Source organism: Portunus trituberculatus, chromosome 19 (assembly GCF_017591435.1).
Source record: "Portunus trituberculatus isolate SZX2019 chromosome 19, ASM1759143v1, whole genome shotgun sequence".
Lineage (NCBI taxonomy): Eukaryota > Metazoa > Arthropoda > Malacostraca > Decapoda > Portunidae > Portunus > Portunus trituberculatus.
In genome coordinates this window covers 19,318,621-19,336,962 of record NC_059273.1, presented here as the reverse complement: position 1 = coordinate 19,336,962, position 18,342 = coordinate 19,318,621, and the positions used below count along the sequence as shown (strand labels likewise).

The 18,342-nt window shown below is 38.3% G+C and overlaps 2 protein-coding genes across 5 annotated transcripts; one reads left to right on the top strand and one right to left on the bottom strand.

Annotated features, from left to right (window-relative positions):
- Positions 1-46: 46 nt before the first annotated feature.
- LOC123506287 lies at positions 47-7,161 on the bottom strand. Its single transcript, XM_045258244.1, has 6 exons — positions 6,965-7,161; positions 4,623-4,736; positions 2,576-2,734; positions 2,059-2,250; positions 1,725-1,913; positions 47-1,512 (listed from the first exon to the last, which is right to left on the bottom strand). The coding sequence occupies exons 4-6, from the start codon at positions 2,191-2,193 to the stop codon at positions 1,342-1,344; spliced, it is 495 nt and encodes a 164-aa protein (XP_045114179.1). The 5' UTR covers positions 2,194-2,250; positions 2,576-2,734; positions 4,623-4,736; positions 6,965-7,161; the 3' UTR covers positions 47-1,341.
- Positions 7,162-9,020: 1,859 nt separating this feature from the next.
- LOC123506035 lies at positions 9,021-17,950 on the top strand. 4 transcript variants are annotated; one of them, XM_045257868.1, is made up of 9 exons: positions 9,021-9,067; positions 13,319-13,402; positions 14,112-14,274; positions 15,047-15,134; positions 15,482-15,589; positions 15,697-15,844; positions 16,098-16,228; positions 17,057-17,187; positions 17,546-17,950. In XM_045257868.1, the coding sequence occupies exons 2-9, from the start codon at positions 13,354-13,356 to the stop codon at positions 17,787-17,789; spliced, it is 1,062 nt and encodes a 353-aa protein (XP_045113803.1). In that variant the 5' UTR covers positions 9,021-9,067; positions 13,319-13,353; the 3' UTR covers positions 17,790-17,950. The 4 variants fall into 4 exon arrangements, with proteins under 4 accessions (XP_045113803.1, XP_045113799.1, XP_045113801.1 ...); XM_045257864.1 differs by having other exon boundaries at positions 9,038-9,071; XM_045257866.1 differs by lacking the exon at positions 9,021-9,067 and adding an exon at positions 9,933-11,238.
- The last annotated feature ends 392 nt before the right edge of the window (positions 17,951-18,342 follow it).

The window sequence follows — 18,342 nt, the reverse complement described above, 5'->3', positions numbered from 1 at the left end:
ACTTTAGTATAACAAGACAGTGAGTATTAAGAGAAAAACAAGGTGATACATTTCATGATAAATGTATATTGTATGTACAGTATGAGACGACAGATACTGCATAATGTAAGGATTAAATTTTTCAATACTAAAAGAAACCTGTAGTTATTCTCCCCAGTGCATCAGTGACAAAGGACATATACAACTATCTGAGAAATAAGTGTAATGTTTTGTCCTGTGATGGGTAAGATCTGTCACAGGGATGGAATACAAGCAGCAAACCATTGGTGGAGGAAAGAAAATATAATCACTATTTTAGTTTTGATAATGCAACTGTACTTCAAGATAAAATATGAGTTATTCTTGTTATGGAATTTAAAACTTAAACAATATTAAAATAGAAGACTCTCATACTAAATACTATATACAAAGAGAAACAAAATAACATGCTGACACTTCCTATACTTCTACTTCTATAGTAGGCTAAATGTAAAAAATTACATCATAAAGATGTATTTTGTTTTCATATAAAGAAATTTTTATCTAAAAATTTAAAATTTATACAAGATTTTGTAAAATTTTTTGGAAATGGGAATGTTGTGAGAGCTGCAGACCATTTGATGACTTGCATATCACGATAGACAGGCCCTCTGTATATCTTTATTGTTCAATGTGCTGCAGGAACTGGGTGTATCCTGTACCCTCACGCTGACTGTGCAGAAAGACTCACTACTGGGCAATGATATTTTGACGCTAGCTGTAAGTAGCATGAGTGGTGATGTGTATGTACATACAGATGCAGTGCATATGATGAGAAAATGCAATGAAGGTGTAGTGGCAGATATACACTGTTTTATGTGCAGTGTGTACATACAGTGTAAATAACTACATGATTTGAAAGCACAGCAAGAGCAAACTCTAAAGTGAGAGTTGGCAGCAGGTGACAGGAGGTCAAGAAGTTTTATCTGTATATGACACATAATGTATACTTCTTGCATGAAAACACATGGCTTTATGTCAGTGGAATACAGGGCCTCACAACAGTACTCAATATGAGCAATGGCAAGACTGCATGACCACTCCTAATTCTGCTCTTGACAACACACTGTACCAGTCTGCTTCCACATAGTGATCATAGCATTTCATCACTCTACCATAGTACATCACACCAGTTAACTGTCTAGAAACACTTCCTTTCCAGCATGTCTATTTTCTAGTGACATTAACAAAAAATTATCTCAAAATATTGAATTATAAAAACCGAGAATATAAAAATTTTAATGGAAAGTTTATGGCCTTGTTTAAATGAATAATGAGATTTTCTACATACTTCTTAAAGCTTATAGTGTTAACTTATACAAATCATTCAAATCTTGCTTCAATTTCTGTCTTACCACTGACTCTTAGAACGTTTAACCACTCAGGAACATCTAAAATATTCAGCATCCCAGCTTCTCTGTACAGGTGGAAGACAGAGGGGGCACACACCTCAGCCTCAATATAAGACCACCGGAAGTTGGGTAGTAGTGAAACCTGGGAGAAGAATTTGATTAGATACTTCATCATTCAAAAACACATGTTAAAGTACAGTAAAAAAACAAAAAGTACAAACAAATAAGCAAAAATGATGGACTGAGTGATATATAAAAAGAATGCATATAAAACAAAACAATATATTAATTTCAGAAGTGAGCTATTATGTTCTGGAGCAAGAGTCCAAGGCAGCATGCAGTGCGGCAACTCACATCTTTATGATGCATATTCCTTAGGACGACGTCGATTTTCCTCACACGTGGTATTGCTTCACTCTGGCTCCCCAAGGTCTGAAATACTGTGGTCTTCGCTGCCTCTGCTATCTCATTTGTAATGTCTTTACCTTTCATGAGTCCACAGTGCTGGACCTTCTCTAACAAGCTGAACAGGTGCTCCTCGTGCTGCAGACAACACGTACTTATGTTATGCAATACCAATATCAGATAAATAAGAAGCTATCCATCATGAGGGTATGATTCAAGTAGTACTAACTTAAAATGAAGACATCTTTAAATCACAAATTACTGCATGGAGTTGCATCTTTACCTTTAACTTCAGGAGGTCTGGTGAGTGTTTCTTTGACTGTTTGAACATCATCAAAAGGTTGACTGGATCACTGCCTCTCAGCTTCATAATTTTCAGTGAATTACAAGAGAGAGCTCTTGAAAGTTTTCTCTGCATGTCTGCTGAGATAATTTTGTTGCAAAACAACAGATGATCCTCACTGCTGATGGCAAACTAAAAGGAACAAAATTAAAAAGTATGTATTAAAAATCAAATTTGCAATTTGTTGTTGCTTTTTCAACTGTCAAGATAAAGAACCATTTACAAAGTCTAATCACAGTGTTTGACTGAATATATCTGGTTTCAAATTTTGCAAATTTGTCCCAAAGTTTTATTTTTCAAAAGATTTTTTATTATTTCAAGTGTTTATGATCAAAATTACAAACTATCCTGGTATGAAATAAATGTGCCTTCTCTTTCTAAGATGTGAATATATGACCTATAAAAGATAAGCTGAATATGTAACCTGCACTACCAAGGTGTGTTACCAGACACATACTCTAAAAGTCTTCTTCAGAATTTTCTGCGCAGCCTGGCCTGTGACCGAGTGACGGGTGTGTCCCGACGCTCCTCCAGCTCCAGCGTCCAGAACAGCAGCTGTGAGTCAGACACCATGCCCATGTCTATCTTGAAGTGCCGCTCAAACACTTTCATGGACCTGCAAGAGTCCCTCACTTCTCACCTACACTTTCCTCATTCAAATGTGACTATCATGTTAAGTCAGTTAGATACAAAGTTCAGCACAGGTGAAGGTCAGTGTTAGGTGGAGGTATAAAACATGACTTATGAAGTGGAATCTGCTTAACCTGTAGTGCTTAGTATATATATATATATATATATATATATATATATATATATATATATATATATATATATATATATATATATATATATATATATATATATATATATATATATATATTATATATACATATAAAATATTATATATATGTACATGTAACTCTTAGTGAAGTGTTTTAGCATGTATTTTGTATATATTTTGTTTGTATACATATAAGACTTGTCAACAGTAGTAACAAAGAATTTTTTCACATGTCAAGAGTTAATTATTACACACACACACACACACACACACACACACACACACACAGAGGGCTGCAACGAAAATGGTGCCTGACTTAAGAGATTTGACTTATGAAGACAGACTGAAAAGAATGCAACTTCCAACCCTGGAAAACAGAAGAGAAAGGGGAGACCTGATAGCAATATACAGAGTGATGATTGGCATGGAAAAAAATGGATAGGGAAGATCTGTGTATGTGGAATGGAAGAATGTCGAGAGGGCATGGGAAAAACTAAAATGGCCACTTATAGGAGAGATGTGAAAAATATAGCTTCCCTCATAGAAGGGTGGAAGCATGGAATAGTTTAGACGTGAAGTGGTCAATGCAAGGAATATTCATGATTTTAAGAAAAAGCTGGACATTAATAGATATGGAGACGGGACAACACGAGCATAGCTCTTTTCCGTATGTTACAATTAGGTAAATACAATTAGGTAAATACACACACACACACACACACACACACACACACACACACACACACACACATATATATATATATATATATATATATATATATATATATATATATATATATATATATATATATATATATATATATATATATATATATATATATATATATATATATATATATATATATATATATATATATATATATATATATATATATATATACCAGGTATCAATCTCTTTGCCTGAGTTATTAAAGATTGAATATGTCTGCAGGAACCGAGGTATATTTGGGAATTATTGATCTTTTATGCTGACATCAAGAAGCATGTAATATGAAAGCAATGAAATGAAACTGAAAGCTATGGTATAAAGAGAGGGATGAAGGCTTTGGTTATAAAGTCTGAGCTGTCTCCACCAGTTTTTTCACCACCAAACTGGCAACTCGTAAAGTGGTCTTATCCACCCATGGTTTTTTTTTTTTTTTTTTTTTTTTTTTCGGTTTATGTCCGGTCCCCTATTATATTCGGGCTAGGATGGTGTCTCCTGACTTTAGTTTTGGCATTTGGGAACCGTTACCCCGAGTGGATACCCTTCCTAACCTCGGACCGTGGCCAGGATACGAACCCGTGCGCTTGAGAACCATGGGGCCCACAAAGAGCGCGCGGTCCCACTGCACCACGGTGGCCCCCAGGTCTTATCCACCCATGTGTGAAGTATTATTTCCATGTATGGGAGGGCTCCACTTAAAATGTTTTTCAGATAGGGTGGAATCAAAAGCTTTTTGTCTTATTAACTTCTGTTCTCTGACTGACTGCCTTAAGCCTCTCTCTCACCGCTACAATGTTACATCTCTTGCTATCTTCTACTGCGTCCTCGCTGCGCAAAACTTTATTCATCCTCTCACTCCTATTCTGTCCACCTCTCTAACACAAGACATACACAACATGCCTTCCAAAAACAACAGCTCTATAAGCACACAAGTAACTAATAGAGTGAGAGCAGAGCAGAATCACAGACAATTAACTGATACCAAGCCTCCCTCACCTGGCAATGCTGGTGGCTGTAATGAAGTCTGGCCCACTGTATTCCTCCAGACTGTAGGTATTCCAGGACCCTGAGCCATACCATGCCACAAAATCCTTTTTGCTTTTAGCAGACCTGTAAATCAGTCAAATTTTAACATGAGGAACAGTCTTTAGTCATGCATAACCCCTGTTCCTTACCTGGTCAGCATAATACTGTAAGGTGGACAGGTCAAGTGTTTTCTTATCTTACTTGGTTCTTACATGGTTGGACTCCCTTGGAGGGAAGCCCCCCCATAATGGCTAGCATGCCAGTAAAAAAAAAAAATAATAATAAATAAATAAATAAATAAATAAATAAAATAAATAAATAAATAAATAAATAAAAAAGGACAATGATATGACTGGATAGTGTGCTATAAGTCCATATATATTGATAGAGAATATGAAGACTGTTAGTGACTCCCATTATAGTCAAATAGTTATCACCTAAAAAGTCATGGAGTCTCTTTTAAATGTACTGAGGCTGTCTCTGTTTCAGCTAACTCAGCAGGGAAACCATTCCAATGCCTGACCACTCAAACTGAAAAAAATCACAGGATGCTTGTGGAACAAATATCTTGAGTTTGTGACTTCTCAACATCCCTCTCAGAGAAGCCATAGTAAAGTAATCAGTAGGAACAACACCAGACAACATACGAAAGATTTTTCAGCACTTGATTAAATCAGTACGAAGCAATCGTCCTTTTTTTTTCATTTATTTATTCATTTATTTAATCTGACAAAGATTAACTCCAAAACTTATATAAGTCTGGAGTTTTGAGACGCAGATCATAAGATCAAATTACCAGGTATCACCAAGACCCGTAATTTGTTTACTCCAACTTCGCTTCACTGATTCCAAAAGAGTCAGATCCATGACGTAACCAGTATTCCTGACTGGCGATCCAAACTCAAGTAGTGGTTGTATGTGAGTGATAAAAAGCTTAGCTATGAAGGAAGGAGACCGGCACAGAGTAGATTTGAGAAGTGAGTTTGTTAGTCCAGCAGCTTTAGACACCAAGGACTGAATGAGAATGTGAAATCTCAATGATGGCTCTATAGTTATAAATAAATCAAATGCAACACTGCTCTATTGTAATGGTTTACCTTCTACCTTAGTTATATAATGAATAGGATCCCAGGTCATAAACCTGATGAAGATTGACTCCAAAACTTATTTATACACCTGGTCTTAGCACATTATTTTTTCTATCCCAGGATTCAGCAACTGCAATTAAAGAATTAATATCTCTTTGAACTGTGATAATGTCTTGCAAAATAGTAGAGAGATTATAAGACAGTATAGAGATATAATTAATTTTAGGTCATCAGCAAATAGTTTAAAGTCACATATTAAAGATACCCCAATATAGCTTATGCAGATAAGAAAGAGAACAGGACCTCATACAGAGCCTTGAGGTACCCCACTAACTACTGGAAATGAAGAACTGACCTGTCTGCCCACAACTACTTCCATTGATCTATGAGAAAGAAAAGCCTCTATCCAAGAAAGAATGTAACCACTGTCTTAATAACCAATAGCGTAGTTAGGTAATGCTAGCTAGGTTAGGTTAGTTTGGGTTATCATATTTTTATTCCCACGTCCTGTCAGCTGAGTGAAAAAGCTGCGAAGGGGGAACCGGGAAACAAGGGCAGCTGGAGGGACATCTATATTAGGACAGTGCCAGAATATCACCATCAATGCCTATATTATAAGGACATAAGAAAAGAGGGAATCTGCAAGAGGCTGTCAGGCCTACACATGGCAGTACCTGAATGAGAAAAGCTACCTAATTCCATCTACCATCCCCATCTATAAGTTCATCTAATCTTTTTAAAACTCCCTATTGACTGAGCACTGCTTACATGACCACTTAGTTCGTTCCACTCACCAATTACTCTGAAAACCAATTTCTTCCCATCTCTCCTAAACCTGAATTTCTCAAGCTTAAACCCACTATTTCTGGTGTCTTTCCTACTTCCTGATCCTAAGAACTTTTTCTCATGTCCCCCTTGTTGTAATCCCTATACCACTAAATACTTCTATCTGATCACCTCTTAACCTACGTCTCTCTAAAGAATGCAGATTGAGCCAAGTTTAATAAGAATCTGATGGTTTAGTGACCTTAGTGTGTCAAAAGCCTGGTGGACTTCCTGTTCCTTACCAAAACCTACATGATGGGGATAGAAACCAGTCTTAATTCCACCACTTATTTATCACATATTCATTCCTCGCCTAAGCACTAAAATTAGAATCCCGTGGTACATATTTGTCTTACTTTACCCTCCCTTCCCAGAGTCGCCACTCCAGCACTGCCTTACATGGTTTTCTCTCCTTGTGGTGCTGTTTTAGGAGTCTCCCGCTGCTTTCTACTCTCAGCTGCTTGATGCCCTTGCCTCCTCCACTTTGGCTATTAGGAAGTGTGTCCTGAACATGTAAATTTAACCAGCACTTCAAAAATTCCCGCTGTCTTCTTGTTTGAGATCAAAATGAAAACAAGTGACGGTTTGCGCGAATCAAAACAAACACTAGCCATGAAGGAAATACAGCACATACGGGTAGACCAGTGGATGTATGGCATTATAAAACTTGATATGTATTTATAAACACTATTTTTGTATCGTATTATGAAGTTTGTTTTAAATTTGGATATATGGTTTTCATTCTTTCCTTATTACGTAACTCATATCTTTTGGAAGATGGTACAGTTGTAAATTTTAACTTGAAAAATAATAATTATAAAATTGCATATAGAAAAATGAAATGTATCTTTATTTCTAATGCATTTCTTTTAATTAATATCATGTAGACATTTTGGGAGATTGAGTGGCAACCAGAGCTGCCAGATGCAGGGAAATTTCCAAAATCTAGGGAGATTTTGACCAACGGACTCACACCCTTCATCCGCAGCAGTGATGTTGTACGACAATTATCGTATTTATACGATAATATGGCTGTTTGTACGATGTACGATACATAGGTAAGAATCGTACACCAATATACGATAATTGAGTGGCAAAGTGTTTTTTTTTTATATATTTGTAATAAGGTACTGTAATAATTGTGTAAAGAAAAAAATATCGATGTCAACATTTCAGAGAGAGAGAGGGGCTGGGGACTGGGGAGGGAAGGAAAAAGGAGAGAGACGCTGTCAGTCAGTCTGTGTCAAGTGACAAAATGATCTTATTAGTGTGACTCTTACTAAGGCCTGGATCACACTAGCGATTCTGTGGCGCCACAAAGCCACAGCATCGTGTGGCAGGGATGTGGTCTCCCATATGTTTCCATTGTTTTCAAGCTTTGCCGCGCACACTAGCGACTGTGGCAAGCGACTGTGGCTCTCTGTCGCTCATCCCCGCCACAGGCGTGGTGTGGTTTTATCGCCGGGCCCGCGCACACTAGCGACAGTGGTTGTTCCCGCCACTCGCCACTGTCAGTCAGTCAGGGTGGGCACGTGCTTGGGTACACACCCCTTGCTCATTAAAACTTTCTTGAGACATCCTGAAGTAGTTGAAGAGTTTTGCACTGTCTGCTCTTAAGTCACCCATTATGGTGTAAAATTGTCCATTAGTCAGCCTTGATGCAGTAATTGAGTGCATCCACAGTGCTCTCTGTCGACGACGACGACGGCGGCGCCGCAGAAGCAGAAGTAATGCAAGTGTTTCATCTTCGGAGTCCATGCTGAAACTAATTAGATCTCGAAGGGTGGGGGCGTGACTCAGCGATGTGGTCGCCACGTCGGGCCGTCGCCTCACCAGTGTGCTCCGTCGCTCTGTGGTCGTCACAAGTGGTCGCCACGTCGTGTCGCCAGTGTGCTCCAAACACGACCACATCGTGTGGACGCGACAAGTCGCTAGTGTGCTCCCGGCCTTAGTGTTATGTGAGGAGCGAGTTTTCCTTCTATTATCATATGTTCTATTTGACGTATAACGGTATGAAAAAACAAAACATTCTCATTATGTGGCAGTAATGGGCAACAATAAATAAAGAAATAAATAATAACGGTTGAAAACGAGAGGGTTTGGCCGCCACTTCCGTGTGGGTGCGTCGCCCTCGTCCGTGGCATTGGCGGTCCTTTGCTCTTGCGTGCTCGGTAGTAATGCGCTCTGCTTGGCTCCCCCTGGTCTGGTGCCGGCCTCCCTTGCCGCGTCCATCTCTTCTATAAAGAACTTCTATAATAGACGTAACGCTCAGTAACCATCTTGCGCCTGGGTCAAGCCCCAGTGACTTTACCCTCTTACTGAAGCTCCCTTCTTATCACCCATCTATTCTTCTTCTGTCCCCACTTCCCCCTCCCCATCTTTCCTTTTCTGATTCTGTTCTGTTCTGTTAACGGTTTTCCAGTGTAGGTTGTGTTGCGGAGAGTGATGGACTGACGGTTGACTGATACGTTGACCCCTTGGAGATACATGCACATTGACACTGTATGTAAGCTTTTATCAATATACAGTTTTCATTATATATATATATATATATATATATATATATATATATATATATATATATATATATATATATATATATATATATATATATATATATATATATATATATATATATATATATATATATATATATATATATATATATATATATATATATATATATATATATATATATATATATATATATATATATATATATATATATATATATATATATATATATATATATATATATATATATATATATATATATATATATATATATATATATATATATATATACACACACACACCTTTGTGTAACCTTTGTATGTGTAGTATGTCATTTGCATATGAAAATTAATGAAATGTTCAATACAGTGTATAATGCAGTTCTGATGTGTGTATATTATTTTTTCCTTTGGAAGTACGATAATATTAGGCAAAATACGATAATTCTGGTGGTTCGGTACGACAATGTGGGCTAGAAAAGTTAACATCACTGATCCGCAGTCCCCACCCTTGTCCTCCCATCCTTCTTCACCCGTCATCCGTATAATAATTATTTGTATTAATTTTTATCAATTATTTATTGTTTCCTTTCCCTCTCAATTGAATTTCAATCCACTTCTGAGGTCTCTCGATCACTATATCCTTCCTCCACCGTTCACTCTTCCCTCATCCCCAAACAGCGTCATGACTTGTACGAGACCCGTATACCGTCCCTTCCTTTCCTCCCTCGCCCTTGCTAGCTAGCTGAACCTGTATTCTACGAGACCGATAGAGACCCGTATTCACCTAAACAGTGTCATGACACGTATGAGATCCGTATATCGTCCCTCCCCTTCCTTCCCTCGCCCCTGCTTGATAGCTGAACGTGTATTTCTACGAGACAGAGACGCGTATTCACCCTGTCCGCTTCCTACGAGTCCAGTATACGAATCTGCCTCCCTCAGTCTTTCATACACTGTCGCTCAGCTCAGTTAGGTCTGGAAGTCTCTGAAGGATTCTATTACTGGAACGCGTACAGCAGTCATGTCTACTCCTCCAGCCAAACGCAAAAGGCAGCCATATTCGCAGAAATACACAGAAAAATGGGAAAGTGACCCATTGTTTCAAAGTTGGCTGACGAAGAGTGACAAGGGACTTTTGTATTACCACTGTAAATTGTGTAACTCTGACGGAAAGGCGGGCAAGTCAGAAATAGAAAAGCATGCTGCTGGAGCAAAACATATTAAGATAGTTGAAAGTGCAAAGCGCACAGTTAGTGTACTTGATATGCCTAGTGTTAGTGGAAAAAGGCATGCTGAAAAACAAGTGAAAGAAGCAGAGATACGGTTGGCTGCAGTAGTGAGCGAGCTAAATCTTCCATTCTCATCTGCAGATAAACTTGTTCTCGCTATCCAAGCGATATGTCCAGACTCAGATGTCGCAAAAAAATTGAAGTGCGACAAAACTAAATGTGCAGCCATCGTGAAAAATGTCCTTGGTCGAAAGGAATGTGACGAGTTAAATTGGAAGAGCTATATCTTGGAGGACGAGTAACTGCACCCCTTCAGAAATACCAAAACCTTGACAAGCAGCAACTGGACACGTTCAAGTTGAGATGTCTGGACTTTTACATAGAAGGAGCCTCTCAAATTTTGCAAAGGTTTAATCTCAGTGATTCTGTATTTACAAATCTCAAGGCTCTAGATCCACAAAGTGTACTGATGAAGACAATTCCCTCTGTTGCCCCCCTAGCTGCTCAGTTTCCTAACTTGGTGTCTGAAAATGACTTAAATGAGATAGACGGTGAATGGCGTTTTCTGAAAAACACTGAACTTAATGTAGAACCTGATATTAATGTATACAAGTTCTGGCAAAAGGTTGGAGACTTGAAAAAAGGTGATGATTCCCCATTATTTCCACTACTAGGAAATTTCATGAAAAATCTGTTGTGTCTTCCTCACTCTAGTGCAAGTGTTGAAAGGGTGTTTTCTCAAGTGAATTTAATGAAGACCAAAGTTCGTAATTCACTGAACACAGAATCGCTAAATGGAATGCTTCATGCAAGGAAAATTTTTGAAAATTCATCAGCTCACAGTTTCAAAGTTACACCGGGGCACTTAGAACTTATGACAGCTGACATCTACAAAACTTCAGATCTACAGGCATAGCAATCATTCTAGGTAGGTAACAATGAAGTTTAACTATGTTTACATTATAGTACTCATTATTATATATTCGTGTGTGTGTGTGTGTGTGTGTGTGTGTGTGTGTGTGTATATATATATATATATATATATATATATATATATATATATATATATATATATATATATATATATATATATATATATATATATATATATATATATATATATATATATATACATACACACGAATGTGTGTATGTACGTATGTAAGAAGTAAAAAATTACGACAGGGAAATGCTGCGCTGAATAGGGAAATATTTTTAGGCAAAACAGGGAACTTTTGGCAACTTGATCTGGCAACACTGATGAGTGGTCGTTGGCGGAGAAGTTTAACCTTGACGTTCGAAAATTTTTTAACAATCATCTCTTTTCACGGCCCTGCAGGAAGAACGAAGAGTTTGACATCATAGGTGACTAATCTATACGTTTTTTTTTCCTTATTTATTTAATTTCCTTCACTATTTGTCAATCGTCAAGCCTTAGTCCAGTAATGAGTTGACCTGTTTCCCTCCAGCTCATATTTTCATCTGTTATCCTTATCTCTCCTGTCTTTCTGCCTTCCTCCACCCTCCACTTCCTCTCCCTCGCCCATCCTCATCCTTGCCCGTTACCTTCACTGTCCTCTCTCCTCTCATCCACCTTCCTTGCCTCCTTATGTCCCAACCTCACCTAACTTAATATTCCTTAACCCCAATATTACCAAACGTAACCTAGCCTACCTACTGCAGTGCTACCAACGTATCTCTGTTTAGGTTAGGTAGTGATGGGTTAGGCTAGGTAATGCTGGGTTAGGTTAGGCAATGCTAGGTTAGGTTAGGTAATACTGGCTTATGTTGGGTAATGCTGGGATAGGTTGGGTAATGCTGGCTTAGGTTAATTAATGTTGGGTTAGGTTGGATAATGCTGGGTTAGGTAAGGTTAAGTAATGTTAGGTTAGATTAGTGTCCATAAGTAAGCATAGAGCAGTGGTGGGCAACCCTTGGTATGCTGCCAAATGTGACGCACCAGTGACTTGTTTCTGGCACACAAAAACACAGGTTACTGTTTTTTTTGTGTGTGTTTTTGGTAGTCGAGGGCAACAGGGGAGTCAGAAGAGAATATTTATAGATTTTTTTTTTGTGTCGTAAGATGCAATGTATTGAGTTAACCAATACAACTATTTGTTTTTCAAGAGTTGAGGAAAATGCAACACAAGCTCAGATATATCTTTTGATTTGACATAACTGTTTAGCCGTCAAAATTGCATTTGAAATGTTTTGGTAAATTTTGTTAATTGTACAATTGTACAATTGAAAAAAAATGATCTTTAAAAAGTTCTTTAAGTACTTAAAGTTTAAGAGGTATAAAAAAAAAAGTTAAAAAATTTGGTTGGCACAGGGACAAATTTTAAGTCAGAAATTTTGGCAATTTTGGCACACGCTAAAAAGTTGCCTACCTCTGGTATAGACTATAATTTCTAAAGATTTTGTTTCTGTAGTTTTTTTGTTTGTGTAGTATATGTATATCAAAGCTAGCACCCATCATAACAACAGCAGCTGGTGCTCCCTGCTTATACTATTTGGTTGCAAAAGGTGAAATTTAGCCATTTTTAGCTTTCCCACCCATAAACCCCATTTTCCCACCAGGTTTCTCAAGATTGTAAGGGAAAATAGAGCCACATGTCCAGTCTTGATAACTACCAGTTTGAAATATGCTGTATATATTGTTACATACCTCCCATTTGCCCTTGTGCCACCACCACAGCATTTACACAGCTGCAGGACAAGCAGGAAGTAACACTTACACTATGGGTTCAGTGACTGTAGCTGTGTGCACTGCAAACCTCTCAGCAAGACACTGGAAGGCAGGGCAAGGCAGACTCACAGACAGACAGGAGGATGACAGGCACTGGCTTGCTTACTGGGTCTTTACTAACAGAGACACACCACAAGCATGATTCTCATACCTACTTATAGGCCTTCACGCAGAGTCATGAGGACATCACATCCTTAGTTTGAATGTATATTTTGTTATTTCTATCATAGCAACCATTTTCCTTTTTATTTCATTTCAGTGACAACCATCCTGCCGCTGGTGACACTGGACAGAATGGCACACCTTTCCTCTGAGGTGTCTCCTGAGGCTCTATCTAATCGCTGTGAGTAAATGCAGCAATTCACTAACCGTGTGATATCTTCCTTCACTACTTGCCAATTTACATACTCACCAGTTGTTTATTTTTTATATGTAAGAGAGGAAATCTGGCCAAGGGCAACAAAAATTATTAAACAAAAAGGCCTACCAAAATGCCAGTTCCCAAGTAGGTCTGAGAGAGTTAGCCAAAAGGATGAGATAAATGTCTTGAAACCTCTCTCTTAAACTCCTCAATACTGGGGCACATTCTTACCATGAGTTTTGGGTAAGATTAGACAATTTTATTGACATTAGGAAGGGTCTGTAGAGGTCAGAAGATTAATGGCCTCAGTCTTCACTATTTTAATCCCCAACATAAGTTTCTGAAAATGTGTAAAATCACTAAATAGGAAGCAGAATGAATATGAAAATACATTCTGGTATTGAAGGGATTAAATGAGGTTAGATCATAGGAAAATGGAAACACAGTCTGTAAGATATGTAGAAATAACAGCAATGTAGTCACAGCATATGGGAGGAAATTATAATACAACACAGGCTCGCATCTCTATTCATACAGTCTGTAATCAGGAGTGAGACTCATTCTAACTTGAAGAGAACTTGCATCTTATGGGAGTACAATTTGTAGGACCTTGCTTTATATTGTTTTGTTATTAATTAATTTATTTTCACAGTTATGTAAAGTTTGTTGTTATTGTTGTGTGATATTTCAGTGAGTGAGAGCCTGCCAGTGTATGTGTCCCATCAGGATGTCACCAAGCACCCCAAGCTGAGCCACCTTCTGGAGGACCTGACCCTCCGCCTCACCCCGACAGGCGTCCTCCGAGCCACACAGACCCGCCTCATGCATGCCTCAGTCACCCTCAAGCACACCAGGTGTGTGCACTGCTCAGCAAAAGACTCACTGCAATGGTGAAAGTGTTGAGATATTATGACAAATTTGGTCATTGTGTTCTTAGTTTAATTGAAGTTTAGCTGCTTACATGATGTCTTAGCAGCCATGATGCATCTGGAGTTCGTCAGTGTGTTCGTCATCAAAGGAATCCACTAAGGGTGGTTCTGTGCTGTCTATGCTGTATGTGTGGCTGCTTTTATTGACCTAGCTATAACTTCATTTTGTGGCTTTGCTAGTGTAGGTAGGCCTCCACCAGATGAACTATCTATAGCTACAGTCACTGTACATACCAGGCTGGCAAGCCCACATAGGGTGGCTGAGGCTAAGGCACCACACACCACACATCATTTACGCTGCACAAACTAAGACTAAAGAAACAATAAAGTGGTTTGTCCAGAAAAGGTTCATTATATGGCAGTGATATATGTGTATGATTGGAATGAAAATATTGGCTTGCAACTCATTCCCACAGACACCTCATCAAACACCTCAGAATTTGTTTCATTTGCTCACGGGACAGACTTTACAGAACTCCGTGCCACAGTCAGTGTTCACAATGAAATCTTTTGCAGCTAGCTAGAGGTTTTCTTAGTTATAGATAACAAACATTGCAACATGAATGGTAGCATCAATGTGTAATGGTTGTGGTGTGTATGAGTATCTTGTTATAATAGGTTTGTTTAATGTATTCAGAGAGATATTTTCTTATTTGTTTTGAGTAACGTATGTGAAGACAGCCTTACTTTGTTCCAGGGTGAAATATCTAGAAGCAGCCACACTGCACTGGGTGTCCCAGGATGTGCTTCTCAACATGAGTGATGGGGAGACGGAGAAGGAAAAGGTAAGCTGTCACTCATACATATATGAAAATGATTAAGACATGAATTAAATATCTACCAAAAGAAGGTAACATGAATTACTGTAATGTAGACACTCAAAACTAGTTCTATGTGTATATATGTATAAACATACTATACATGTCTATATTTTTTAATGTTTCTGTATGGAGTCAAATAGCAAATAGAAGAGGTCAGAGGTGTTAATATAGATTTGTTACATTGGATATCTTCACCATCTCATATTTCATTATACTATTTAACAAATTAATAATGTTTGTGTAATACTGAATTCAATATAAGATGTTCAAACTCTGCATGTAATGAGATGATCAATTCCGTGAAAAACCAGGGCATGAGAAAGATGATGGAGGCCGTCACTCTATCAGAGCTGCAGGACCACTTGGTGCTGACAAAGAGCAGTCCAGGGACACAAGAGAAAGGTGGAGGCAACAAGGAGGTGTGGACACTGCACTTTGATTAGTAAGAACTGAAATGCCTAACATTGTCCTCATGATTGCAGACATTGCACTGTTTTCACTGTATATGTATTTGTCTATCCTTCAGCTGACACTGTTCGGCATCAGCCCTGCGGATATGGTGGGGCGCAGTAAGGCTCTCACCCCAGAGCTGTACATCAAAGACTTGAGTGCTGCAATGGAAGCTTTTCTGGAGCAGGAATGGATCAAAATAAGATCATTCTTAAATCCTGTTGGTAAGGAATCTTAAAGTGACTGATTATTTCTCCTGTTTTACAAAATTTATGGCATTATTGACTCATTCGTACAATATATTTGCTGGCAATTTTTTAAGTGATCAACAGATTGTAGTGAATTAATGGGAACATCAGGGGCATGGTGGGAGTTTAGAATACTGCAAGCAAACAGAAGCTGTGTGACTATTTAAATTATATACTAATTAATTTTGATAGAGGAAGAAAACACTTAGATATTGAGTTTTCATAACAGACTTTGAAGATTGTGACTGGCAGGACACTAGCAAGGTTGTTGAACACTTGGAAACGACCAAGCAGAGGCTGGCTGAGGAAAGCAGCAAGCTCACCCATTGTGTAATTCAGACTCACCACTTTAGTCAAAAGGTGTGTATTGTGATGTTGCTTTAAGTGTACACCTGGCATCTAAGTGGGCCTTTCTTGTTAAGCACTTCTGTTGTCTTTGGCCAGTTTTCCCCTCTTACATGAAGAAGGAAATCCCTAAATTGAAGTACCCTCATGCTCTTATACTCCTAGTTTACACCTGCCAGCCCTAGTTTACACCTGCCAGCCCTTCTCTCCTCTCCACTAAATGCATAGACCTTGAGTCCATCTGAGTACTTCATGGTCTAAGTGAACCTGACCTGAGGCTTTCCAACGTGATGCACTGCTACCGACACTCATGTATTCACACTCATCACCCCACACAATCTTTCTGTCATCTGGCCATTCATTTGCAGCTGTTCACTATAGCATCTTGAAATCTTCTCCAAGACTCTTTTATCAATGTTTTACTGTATATATGAAGCAGAGTGTTGTCATGGTCGTGGATTCATGTCTTTTCATCTGATATCTATATTTTCCTTACAGAATTGAATGGTTTATAAGTCTCTTTCACAATTTGTCTATTCCTTCTCCCACAATCTCTTCATTTTGCCCCAAGTCCTCTTTGTACTGTTTACATATATCTTCTCAAGTCATCCCTCTGTTCTTCCCACTGATTTAGACTGAACCCGATTGACAGTGTTGGTAAAGACAGAAAAGAATTGTTTATAGAAATGCTTTAATAGTAGTATTACTTTCAACATTTGAATTAAGATTGCAAAGAATTATTTGTAATGCTTTAATGGTAGTATTACTTTAAATATTTGAAGAAAGATTGAGGAGAATTGTTTGTAGAAATACTTGAATGGTTGTATTACTTTTGTCCCTTAGGTTTATAGCCTACTGTTTGAGTACAGCAAGATTCTGAAGACCCTTGTGTCAAAGCACCGACTCTCCCTGTATCCAGCACATCACCTGGCCAACTCCCTCATCACTCTCAAAACTCACTTCCTGAAGCTAAGGTAAGACTGATATGTGGTGGAAAGTTATCATCCCAGCATACCTATTCAACGATTTTTCTTATGTAGGAGGGGAAAGCTGGCCAAGGGCAATGTAAAATGAAAAAATGCCCATCATCCCAGCATACCTATTCAACGATTTTTCTTATGTAGGAGGGGAAACCTGGCCAAGGGCAATGTAAAATGAAAAAATGCCCACTAAGTTGCCATTTCCCTAGCAAGTCTAAGAGTGTTAGCCAAAAAGAAAAAAAGGCTAAATGTTTTGATTTGGTTGACTTTGTAGTGCTATAAGGTAATGGTGCAATACAAAACAGTTCAATTTAATTATGATAGGTTACTGAGGCACACTTTTCATTTACAGGTGTCTTGAGTTGGAAATTTTAACAGCCACTTACAGCAGTCAGTCTGTGCGGGCCCTCAAGATGCTGCAGGGACATTTGCTGCAGCGGAGAACACAAGCCGAGGAGTCGCTTGCCAAACTGAGACACGCTATGGCTGCCTACGAACATTTAGACCCAAAGTTCCAGGATTTGTTAAAGGAATACGCCAAGCTGCAGGAAGACATACGCTTTGCTAAGATGTCTTCGGAAACTGGTAGCCTCTGATCTCTAACATAAAAGTACTAGGTGAGCTGCTTCCTGTTTCTCTAATTAGTTGGTTGTAGTGTTTCATTTGAAGTGCTTCCATTAAATGTGATTTGTTTCACACTGTGTCCATGTATGTGTCTAGATTTTGTTACTTGCTAAATAAAAGAAATGCTCGTTTATTTCATATTTGTTGTCCAAGTGCTGATAAACAAATAGGACTTGAACAATGCTATACAACACCTTCAAAGAAACACACTATTCTGTAGCTTGAGGTGTGTGGAGCTGGCATGTAGTTTAGCTGTCCACACTATATCAGTGCCATGTAACTGCCATGTTGGGGCGCCTTACCTCTGTAAATGAATCAGTCAGTTACTCAGACTGTTTGCATCGCGTAATGCTGGACGAGCGTGTTCATCTCCTTTTATTTGTCTCATATGTCGTTTGACGAATTATACAGTACGTACATCACTGTTGAAGAGGTCCTGAAAACTTACAAAAGGCATGAGTGAGTACACTATAAATCAAAGCTTAATTTAGTGAACAGAATACTACAGCAAGGATAACAAAATAA